General features: G+C 39.8%; 1 protein-coding gene across 2 annotated transcripts; it reads right to left on the bottom strand.

The window, feature by feature from the left end:
* Positions 1 to 6,123: 6,123 nt before the first annotated feature.
* LOC120570170 (ladderlectin-like) lies at positions 6,124 to 9,870 on the bottom strand. 2 transcript variants are annotated; one of them, XM_039818423.1, is made up of 7 exons: positions 9,794 to 9,870; positions 9,506 to 9,562; positions 8,747 to 8,809; positions 8,229 to 8,318; positions 7,723 to 7,851; positions 6,982 to 7,093; positions 6,128 to 6,889 (listed from the first exon to the last, which is right to left on the bottom strand). In XM_039818423.1, the coding sequence occupies exons 3-7, from the start codon at positions 8,807 to 8,809 to the stop codon at positions 6,822 to 6,824; spliced, it is 462 nt and encodes a 153-aa protein (XP_039674357.1). In that variant the 5' UTR covers positions 9,506 to 9,562; positions 9,794 to 9,870; the 3' UTR covers positions 6,128 to 6,821. The 2 variants fall into 2 exon arrangements, with proteins under 2 accessions (XP_039674356.1, XP_039674357.1); XM_039818422.1 differs by lacking the exons at positions 9,506 to 9,562; positions 9,794 to 9,870 and having other exon boundaries at positions 6,124 to 6,889; positions 8,747 to 8,854.
* Between the last annotated feature and the right edge of the window lie 685 nt (positions 9,871 to 10,555).

Genomic DNA, 10,555 nt, shown 5'->3' with positions numbered 1-10,555 from the left:
AATTTGTTGTTATTTTTTAATGTGCCCCCCTGGTTAAACACTGCCCCCTCCTTGGACCCCCTAGTAAAATGTGTCTAGAACCACCACTGCGTCCCGGAGCTCTGTAGCAGCTGAATAAAACCAGCAACTGCTGCTCAGAGTTTATCGTTCTCTGCATAGACTGTTCATGTTACAGCACTTCACTTAGTTTAAAAGACTTATTATTTAGGCTATAATTAATATAGGGTCTAGGCTATCGGTGACGTAACATTGATCACTTTGAGGTGTGGGGGGGGGATACATTTTGTCTCCACCGGTATGGAGTTATATTCCTATCTTTAATCAAGAGCGCATTCTTTCAATTTGAGAGCATTTCTCACTGATATTACGTTCAGATTTTGTAATAATTTCCCTCAAAACCTTGCTCTCACACTCAAATAGTCACTGCTCGCGCTTGGATTTGCTCTGCTTGTGCTCAAAGTTTGTGCTCGCGCTTGGATTTGCTCTGCTTGTGCTCAAAGTTTGGTGCTCGCGCTTGGATTTGCTCTGCTTGCACTCAAACTTTCTGCTTGGACTCAGATATGTTGTTGTTTGGACAGATTTTCTGCTCTCAGCTTTGAACCTTCTCCTCGCGCTCAGGCTGATTCTGCTCACTTGCAAAGTTTCTGCTCTCGGTTTCTCCTGCGGCGCTTGGATTTTTTGTGTTATAACCCTATCAAAAGTCAACAACCAATAGAATGCCAGCTGTAGTGTTGACCAATGAAATGATCCCAACCCCGTTGAGGGTGCGTTCACTTTACTTTAGAACGTCTGTTGAGGGCGGCTGCACTGTAACCTGACTGTAACCAAGTTTATATATCCCGCGCCCGTTTATAGCTTTATTATAAGTATATGTCAACAATGTGCACAGAATGGTCGACGCACTTTCACCTGCACCCGTCAGGAAACGGGAGAAAGCTTTGAAGTGGGACGTATGAAGTTATGTCCACAACTACGAGGGTGAGTAACATAACTTAAGCACCTAGCTAGCTAGCTAGCATATAGCCTAGCTTGATGTCCAGAAACAAATATATGTTCTTTATTGTATAGCTAGCTAGATTGAACGACATATGACGGACAGTGTGTGTATATGTGATGACCCTACTTTGTATTTTTTCCTCGTTTGGTTAACCATGTTCCTGGGATTTGGCTAATTTCATGTTAGAGCCAGTAGTAAAACATAAACTGTAATATAACTGAAAGAACACAAGAAACTGGATTGTTTGTGTCAGTTTTTGCATCACTGTTGTTTGTTGTTCATCATAATTTAGTCTTCATTCCTTCATATAACATTAGTTTGAAAATAGATTCATAGCAATCTGTATAAAACGTAATGTTATCACTATAATAAAAACAGATCTAGAAATGATATGGTTTCTTATTTGCTCCTTAAATAGCAGTTATTTGTTTAATTGATACAAAGCAAACTGAACTGAAAAAACAAGTATTTTGTTTTACTTTCTTTTCATCCAGGTGGGGCTGAGGGGTTTGACCCCTGTTGATCTGTGTGTCATATCACCAACCCATGATAGCTAGAATTCACCCTGCTACTCCAGATCTACCTGCTGTATGTCTGGCTACAGACTACAACCATCTGCTCCAGATCTACCTACTGTACGGCTGGTTACAGACTACAACCATCTGCTCCAGATCTACCTGCTGTATGACTGGCTACAGACTACAACCATCTGCTCCAGATCTACCTACTGTATGACTGGCTACAGACTACAACCATCTGCTCCAGATCTACCTACTGTATGACTGGCTACAGACTACAACCATCTGCTCCAGATCTACCTACTGTATGACTGGTTACAGACTACAACCATCTGCTCCAGATCTACCTACTGTATGACTGGCTACAGACTACAACCATCTGCTCCAGATCTACCTACTGTATGACTGGTTACAGACTACAACCATCTGCTCCAGATCTACCTACTGTATGACTGGTTACAGACTACAACCATCTGCTCCAGATCTACCTACTGTATGACTGGTTACAGACTACAACCATCTGCTCCAGATCTACCTACTGTATGACTGGTTACAGACTACAACCATCTGCTCCAGATCTACCTACTGTATGACTGGCTACAGACTACAACCATCTGCTCCAGATCTACCTACTGTACTGCTTGCTACAGACTACAACCATCTGCTCCAGATCTACCTACTGTATGGCTTGCTACAGACTACAACCATCTGCTCCAGATCTACCTACTGTATGACTGGCTACAGACTACAACCATCTGCTCCAGATCTACCTACTGTATGGCTGGCTACAGACTACAACCATCTGCTCCAGATCTAACTCTACGGCTGGCTACAGACTACAACCATCTGCTCCAGATCTACCTACTGTATGGCTGGCTACAGACTACAACCATCTGCTCCAGATCTACCTACTGTATGACTGGTTACAGACTACAACCATCTGCTCCAGATCTACCTACTGTATGACTGGCTACAGACTACAACCATCTGCTCCAGATCTACCTACTGTATGACTGGTTACAGACTACAACCATCTGCTCCAGATCTACCTACTGTATGACTGGTTACAGACTACAACCATCTGCTCCAGATCTACCTACTGTATGACTGGCTACAGACTACAACCATCTGCTCCAGATCTACCTACTGTACTGCTTGCTACAGACTACAACCATCTGCTCCAGATCTACCTACTGTATGGCGCGCTACAGACTACAACCATCTGCTCCAGATCTACCTACTGTATGACTGGCTACAGACTACAACCATCTGCTCCAGATCTACCTACTGTATGGCTGGCTACAGACTACAACCATCTGCTCCAGATCTACCTACTGTATGGCTGGCTACAGACTACAACCATCTGCTCCAGATCTACCTACTGTATGACTGGTTACAGACTACAACCATCTGCTCCAGATCTACCTACTGTATGACTGGCTACAGACTACAACCATCTGCTCCAGATCTACCTACTGTATGACTGGCTACAGACTACAACCATCTGCAAGTTTTGTTTGTAGTGAACATCATCAACAGCTGCACTTAAAGTCTCTTGGGTTCATATGGGACTTGGTTGTTCTCCATACTGCATCAAACACTGTATTATTTTTTGTGTTATATTAGTACAGACAAGTAAGTATCATTACTTAATCACAGTATATATTATTCTGGTGTACACTGTTGACTTGACTCCATGCTATTGACTATACTTTGGCTTGCCACCTCAAAACTTTACCTTAATTGCTCTTGTATAGTTAATTTATCTTCTACTAGTTGTACATACCTCCTATTTAATTGAATTATTCTTAATTTGTGTTGCCATACCTGAATCATCCCTCTTGTGAACACTAGGCCTATCTTATCTTTATTCATAACCCTGCTCACAAACTCACCTGAACCTGGGTCATCTGTTTGCCAATATCAATGTTCCTGCTACAGTAAATCCTATAGGCACATTGTACTGCTTCACCGTAGTATGAACCATACACTTTTAAGGTTTTGTGTCAAATATTGTGCAATTTGTTATGGATTACTCATTGTTTTGACAAGGTAAATTAAAGCTATTTACCAAGTGTCAGCTCTGGTAAATTTAATTGTACTGTTTTTTTTTTATAAATGTTATGGAACATGACAAAACAATTTGCCTTGATCAGGGTTTTAATTTGTTGCAAATGTGAACATGGTTTTAATAATCTGTATCTTATTGCTCTGAAAAACTACAATGATTTAAGAAATAGCAGTGATACTTATCAACATTTATTGAATTGATTGAATATATTGACAGACATTACAGGCACCTATTCATGTCAACAGAGAAAACAATAATTTGTTCTCTCTTTTATCACTTTGATTATACGCTGATGGTGCAGAAAAGGGTGAAGTCCTTGTAGATCTCTGGCACTTTGAGGACAGACCGATCCAGGAACTCTCCACTGTTGTCTTTGTATAGTATGCTCCTATTAAAGACAGATTCATAGACATCAACACGTATTATATTAGGTGTACATAGCTTGCTTTAACATCATTACTATCTTACCTTACCTTCTCTGATTTGGTTTTGTGGACATCAGTAATTTTCTCTCCCAGGCCTGGTTGTGCACCCTGTGAATTTAAGCAAGAAACATAAGTGTATGTAACATGATTTTACTAGGATATTATTATTATTTTTACAATTGCATTATTATCAGACTTGCCAACCTTCTTGGTTTGTGCTACTGCTGCCTGTCCTCTGCACACAGGTGAGTGATGTGCTGACTGGCACAGGTCCATGCACATAGTGCAGCTGTGATGCAGCTCAACGGGTACTTCAGTCACACCTGGAAGAAGAGAAACAAACCAACAAAATACTTGTTCTTTCTGCTCAGTTTGCTTTGTATTAATTAAAAAAATTACATTTAAGTTGCAAATAAAGCATATCATCTCTAGATCTGTTTCATTAGTGGTGAAATTGTACTTAGACTGGGTCCGTGTACTTTTTCGTTCATTTGATTTTCATTTCATAAACAGGTATTAAAAAACAAATGGTTATTTGATTTTCGTTTTAAATCATGGGGATCAGACCTCCGGTGCTGGGTCTAATATTCTAATATTAGCTGCTGCAGCTAGCTAGCAGCTAGCTACCAGCCCTGTGAGCTTGGTCCTTGGTCCGCGCTTCCCTCCGGTGCTGACTGACTCTGGTCCGTCTGCAGAGCTGCGTTACCCGCTCTAGCTGACCTGGGAATCTTCCGCTCGTGATTTATTCATATTTTATTTACTTTGCAGTGATATGCTATGCACTGATGTCAGGCAGGCTTGCTGCTGCTTTTAGTCTGAGCCTGTGAGATAACTAAACTTCCTTTGAATATAACGTGCATATAAATGACGGAATAAATAAAAGTCCCCCGGAAATAAATATAAGTAAAACATATGTATTTAGGCTATTGAACTATAATGACTAATGCCTATATATGTATTGCCTCATTTATGTATTTCATGTTCCATTTCATAGCCATATTTATTATGTAAAGGGGGCAAAAATGGATCAGTCGCTCAGGAAGTTATAGACTACAGTTTCCCTCAACAGCAGCCGGGACATTCTAACGCTTAACGTGAAAAAGCTTAACGTGGTAACTTAATGTACCTAAACAATGATCAATCAGATATCAATCAGTTATCAGTCACATAACGTCCATAATAATTGGACTTTGGGTTAGATTTTTTTGACAGTTTTCAGTGGTTATGAGGAGCAATATGAGAGAGGTAATCATTGATCATTGTTTAGGTACATTAAACCACCTCTATTTGTTTCTGGACATCAAGCTAGGACATATGCTAGCTAGCTAGCTAGGTGCTTAAGTTATGTTACTCACCCTCGTAGTTGTGGACATAACTTCATACGTCCCACTTCAAAGCTTTCTCCCGTTTCCTGACGGGTGCAGGTGAAAGTGCGTCGACCATTCTGTGCACATTGTTGACATATACTTATAATAAAGCTATAAACGGCGCGGGGATATATAAACTTGGTTACAGTCAGGTTACAGTGAAGCCGCCCTCAACAGACGTTCTAAAGTAAAGTGAACGCACCCTCAACGGGGTTGGGATCATTTCATTGGTCAACACTACAGCTGGCATTCTATTGGTTGTTGACTTTTGATAGGGTTATAACACAAAAAAATCCAAGCGCGCAGGAGAAATCCGAGAGCAGAAACTTTGCAAGTGAGCAGAATCAGCCTGAGTGCGAGGAGAAGGTTCAAAGCTGAGAGCAGGAAATCTGTCCAAACAACAACATATCTGAGTCCAAGCAGAAAGTTTGAGTGCAAGCAGAGAAAATCCAAGCGCGAGCACAAACTTTGAGCACAAGCAGAGCAAATCCAAGCGCGAGCAGTGACTATTTCAGTGTGAGAGCAAGGTTTTGAGGGAAATTATTACAAAATCTGAACGTAATATCAGTGAGAAATGCTCTCAAATTGAAAGAATGCGCTCTTGATTAAAGATAGGAATATAACTCCATACACCGGGGGATAACAATAATTGAGCAGAAGCAGGGATATGTATGTGACTTCAAGCCCCCAGGGGAAATATTAATGATGTGTGCCTTTTAGAAAACAAAAACAGGACCAGACACTGTTTATGTGACAATATGTCTTTTATTTTTGAATGCTTAGTTGATTATATAGTAAAGGAAATAAAGATGAATAAAGAACACAACACATAAGATTTAAGAATAAAAAGGACGGAGTTCATTAAACCAGTGGACTATATGAATTATTAATACTTATTATGAAGTGCTATTACAGTTGCATTCTCCTCTTGTATCACAGAAAGATCCGACAAAATATACACTTTTATTTTCTATCTCGACATTTCGGATAAAAAGATCATCACCACTCATGTCTGGTAGGTTTACCTTTGGACAGAGTCATTCTAGCTGTTTCCAGTCTTTATGCTAAGCTAGACTAGCTGTTTGCACTGTTTCCAATCTTTATGCTAAGCTAAGCTAATGTCTGCTTGACGGAACTTCATATTTACCGTACGTTAAATGTAAAAGATGTGTGACTATTCAAATGTTTTCTGTATTTCGTTTTGTGTTATTTTCTGTAGATTAAAAGTCCAATTACTGATTTGTTTTTGTCCAGCTCAGTGAGCCAGTTTCTGTCTAATTTTAAACCCAAATGTGAACTGTTCCCTAACTCTTCAGATAATAAACAAGTGAAAGTGAGTCATCTGTCAGCAGAGAGCTGTTTCTGTCTGCTGAACAAACTGAAAGGGAATCAATGATAGAGATTATAGATGAGCTGTAGAGGCTTCATGATGGTGTGGTAGAGTTACACACACAGGTTAATGGAGCACACGAAAGAAAGCTTGTTGGCACAAGCCAAGTCGTTCCAGTTAGCTGTAGAGAGAGTTTACAACCAATTACTGATTACATTTAACTTTTATATTAAAAAATGCAACATACAACAAGATCTTTTAAATATTTTTTACCTCCACCCCAGTTCATCGTAAGACAGTTCTCCCCTCCGAGGTTGTTAGGCTCCCCCGCATTCCAGCTTGCGTAGTCGAATTTGGATCCATCAGACCAGAACCATGTAAACACCTGGAGGAGAAAGATTAGTTTAAAGTCAAAGTGAAGTCAAGAGGTTTTCTTGTAATACTCATTCAGGCCAAAAGACTTCTTATTTTCTACAACAAGTCATGAGACCCAACGCATTCTCATGAATGGGTTTGTAAGATATTGTATGAAAACTTATGCACAATCACATAATTATGTAAGAAATCCTACGAAATTAGGCGACCGCCTGCCGGTCACATGACAGTTAAATTTAGCTGAGAAAAGGTGACAGTGAGCTGGTACTGTGCGTCATGCAGTGACGACAGTTACATTTAGACACCAAAACAACTAGTTAAGATCAGGATTCAGGACATGAACACTCGTTTACAGGGTGATAGTCTTTTGTTTTCTTCTTAACTTCTTCAGGACATGAACTCTGCTCCCCAGCTTCAAAGCCCTGTGTTTTAGGAGCCAAATATCCCCCCCATACCTCCTCCCTATGAGGATCTTCACGCTCTTATACAGCAGCAGTCAATGTGCTGCTGATAGTAATACAAATTTGGAATACATAAAGATCACAGAGATTTACTTTTCACAGCTATATGTATGAATGCTTCATAGAACAGGCTGAGAGACGGGTGACATCACTTCCTGTGTGATGATAAAAGTCTCACCTTCACTGCGTCAAAGCCTCCGATCCAGGCAGTTGTCTGTGCACCTTGGAAAATCTGGTTTTTGATGAATACATGTTCCGCATCTGAGTGGATGGAAGCCAGATTCCCACCAGCGGAGATGCAGAAGGCCTAATGGAGACAATATCATCAGTTTAAAACGTTTAGAAAGAAACAAAAACATAATCACATTATTAACAGATCTCAGGGCAGTTTTATAGTCACATGGAACATTTTTATACTTTTAATCAGTAGTGGAAGAAGTATTCAGATCCTTTACTTAAAACTAATAACACACTGTAAAAATACTCTGTTACAGTAAATCTTCTGCAATGAAAATGTTACTTAAATAAAAGTATGTAACTATCATCGGTATCATCGGGTATTCATGTCTCGGGAGAGTTTGATCATTTTCCTAATTATGTGGTATTAGTAGTTTTACTGCAGTAAAGTTTTACAGTACATTGGTATTAAGCATACATGTGTTATGATGGATAGAACTACTGTACCTCTGCATCAGACCAGGTCTTTGTCTGGATGTAGTAATTGAAACAGCGAGAGCCAAACTGAGTCCAACCAAGAGGGCAGCAATGTTCACCCTGTATGAACAAATGAGCCAAAAACAATCAGACTAGTCTATATCAACAACTGTTCATTTACGGATTGTTCCTCCTCTGTGCTATGGAGATAGAGCTGGCAATGCAAGACTACAATCAGAGCAACCCAACGAGTCAGAGATACTGTTCTGACCTGTTTATTATAAGTTAGACAAGACTTTAACAGCCTCTAACTCAGCCAGTTAAGAGCTACATTTAGCTTTAGATGTTATATGAATATGGTCCCTGGAGCACAAGTTTTATCAACCCAAAATTTTCAATGCACATTAAAGAGTGCAACTATTATTAACAAACATTTAAAAATTAAAAAAATTAACTGTTTATTAAAAGCTGTGTATAATAACAGAAAATGTGATTTTTACTGTATGTACACAGCAAATTGTTGTACTTAAAAAAAAGAGTGTACTTACATATGCAGTCAACAGTCCGCTGGACAAACAGAGCAACAAAGCAAATGGAAAGACTGATGTCATCTGTGGAAAGAAGTTAAACAAAGTCAACATACTGCAGACAAGGAAAGAATGTCAGACAATTAACTGAACATTAATGAGCCATTCATCAAATTAAAGTATCCAGATTAGTGAATAGTGTATAATAAAATATAGATATGGTTTAATATTTGATAGATTATGCATTGTCATCCGCTGACCGCAATTCTGATTGCCCAGGGGCATCTTTACCAGACGTCTAACTGGGGGATCCTGAGGTGTTCCCAGGCCAGGTTGGAGATATAATCCCTCCACCTAGTTCTGGGTCTTCCCCGAGGCCTCCTCCCAGCTGGACGTATCTGGAACACGTCCCTAGGGAGTCGCCCAGGGGGCATCCTTACCAGATTACCAAACCACCTCAATGAGCTCCAGTCATTACCCAGCCTTCATGACCATAGGTGAGGGTAGAAACTCAAACAGGCTGGTAGATCGAGAACTTTCCCTTTTGGCTCAGAACACACAAATTGTGTATGTAATAGTGCACCCGCTGAGCCGATTCTCCAGTCAATCTCCCTCTCTGTTGTCCCCTCACTTGCAAACAAGACTAGAGGAACTTAAACTGCTGCACTTGGGGTAAGGACTCATTCCCTCCCCCAAAAATGTCCTCTCGATGCAGACAAGATTATTTATTAATAAAAGTAAAATAGATGAAATTGTGATAATACATTGAAATATGATTACCTTTGCTGAGGTGGTGATTGGCTGACACAGAGGAGAAGAACAAGCTGATGACTGTCACTGAAAGAAAATGTCACAGATCTGAATAGCATTAAACACTCAATAATAACAAATTAGGTCAAACTTCACCTGATTTATATCATTAATGCATTCACAATCTGCACTCATTTTTATCTTTACTCAACAGAATAAACTCTGCAATCTAGCATAAACAACATTTATACATTTTTCAGGCAAATCTTTCTTTCAATGATAATAATAATACAATGTGTAATTGTCCATTAAACTCACATCAGTAATCTTTGTACTGCCTGGTTTGGTTTGGTTTGGAGGGAAAAGAGAGTCACTTATATACCTTAGAAAGGGGAGTGGTCTTAATCATGATGACGCAGGTAAAGACTTGATATTTAACAGGGTGTTAAAGTCAGGGTCAGTGATAGGCCTGGTAAACTCGATTCCTTTTAAGGATTTGAGTTATTCTGAGTCTCTCACTAAACTGATCCGGGTTGTGCGAGTCACTTGAGTCACTTGAGTCAGTATTGCTAAATCACCAAGAAAACTCAGTCCTACTTGCCACCTCATGCAGCTGCTCACAGGAGAGCCATTTAGTCACGGGAAATAGAGCATTTTTTACTTAACTTAGTGTAGCCTAAGCAATATATAGGCTTTCAATGTAGACATAGAAACAGGAACGGAGAAATGCCCACAGTGAATACTTTTTTTTTTTTTTTAAATCGATCGACCTAATTTTGATATGCTACATCTATACACCAAACCTATAATCTATTTTCATGTTATTTCAGAAATTAAAGAATGGCTTTTGTTGTGGATTTTCTTTTCAACCTGACTCGAGGAGAGACTTCACTCACTCTACAGATCCACTCATGACAACGTAGCTGGCTGATTCACGCGACCGACTGACTTGTGTACTCAAGAGTCCCATGGTCTCCGAGCTTGAAATGTTTCCGGCTCTGAGTCTGCGGGTCAGGAGTTGACATGTGGAGTTGTGGTTGCCTATGAAATTGTAAGTTATAAAGCTTTTGGCAGCTGAGA

Source organism: Perca fluviatilis, chromosome 12, assembly GCF_010015445.1.
Source record: "Perca fluviatilis chromosome 12, GENO_Pfluv_1.0, whole genome shotgun sequence".
In the NCBI taxonomy this organism is placed as follows: Eukaryota; Metazoa; Chordata; class Actinopteri; order Perciformes; family Percidae; genus Perca; species Perca fluviatilis.
The sequence above is the reverse complement of the archived record's forward strand: the minus strand, read 5'-3'. Positions and strand labels throughout refer to the sequence as shown.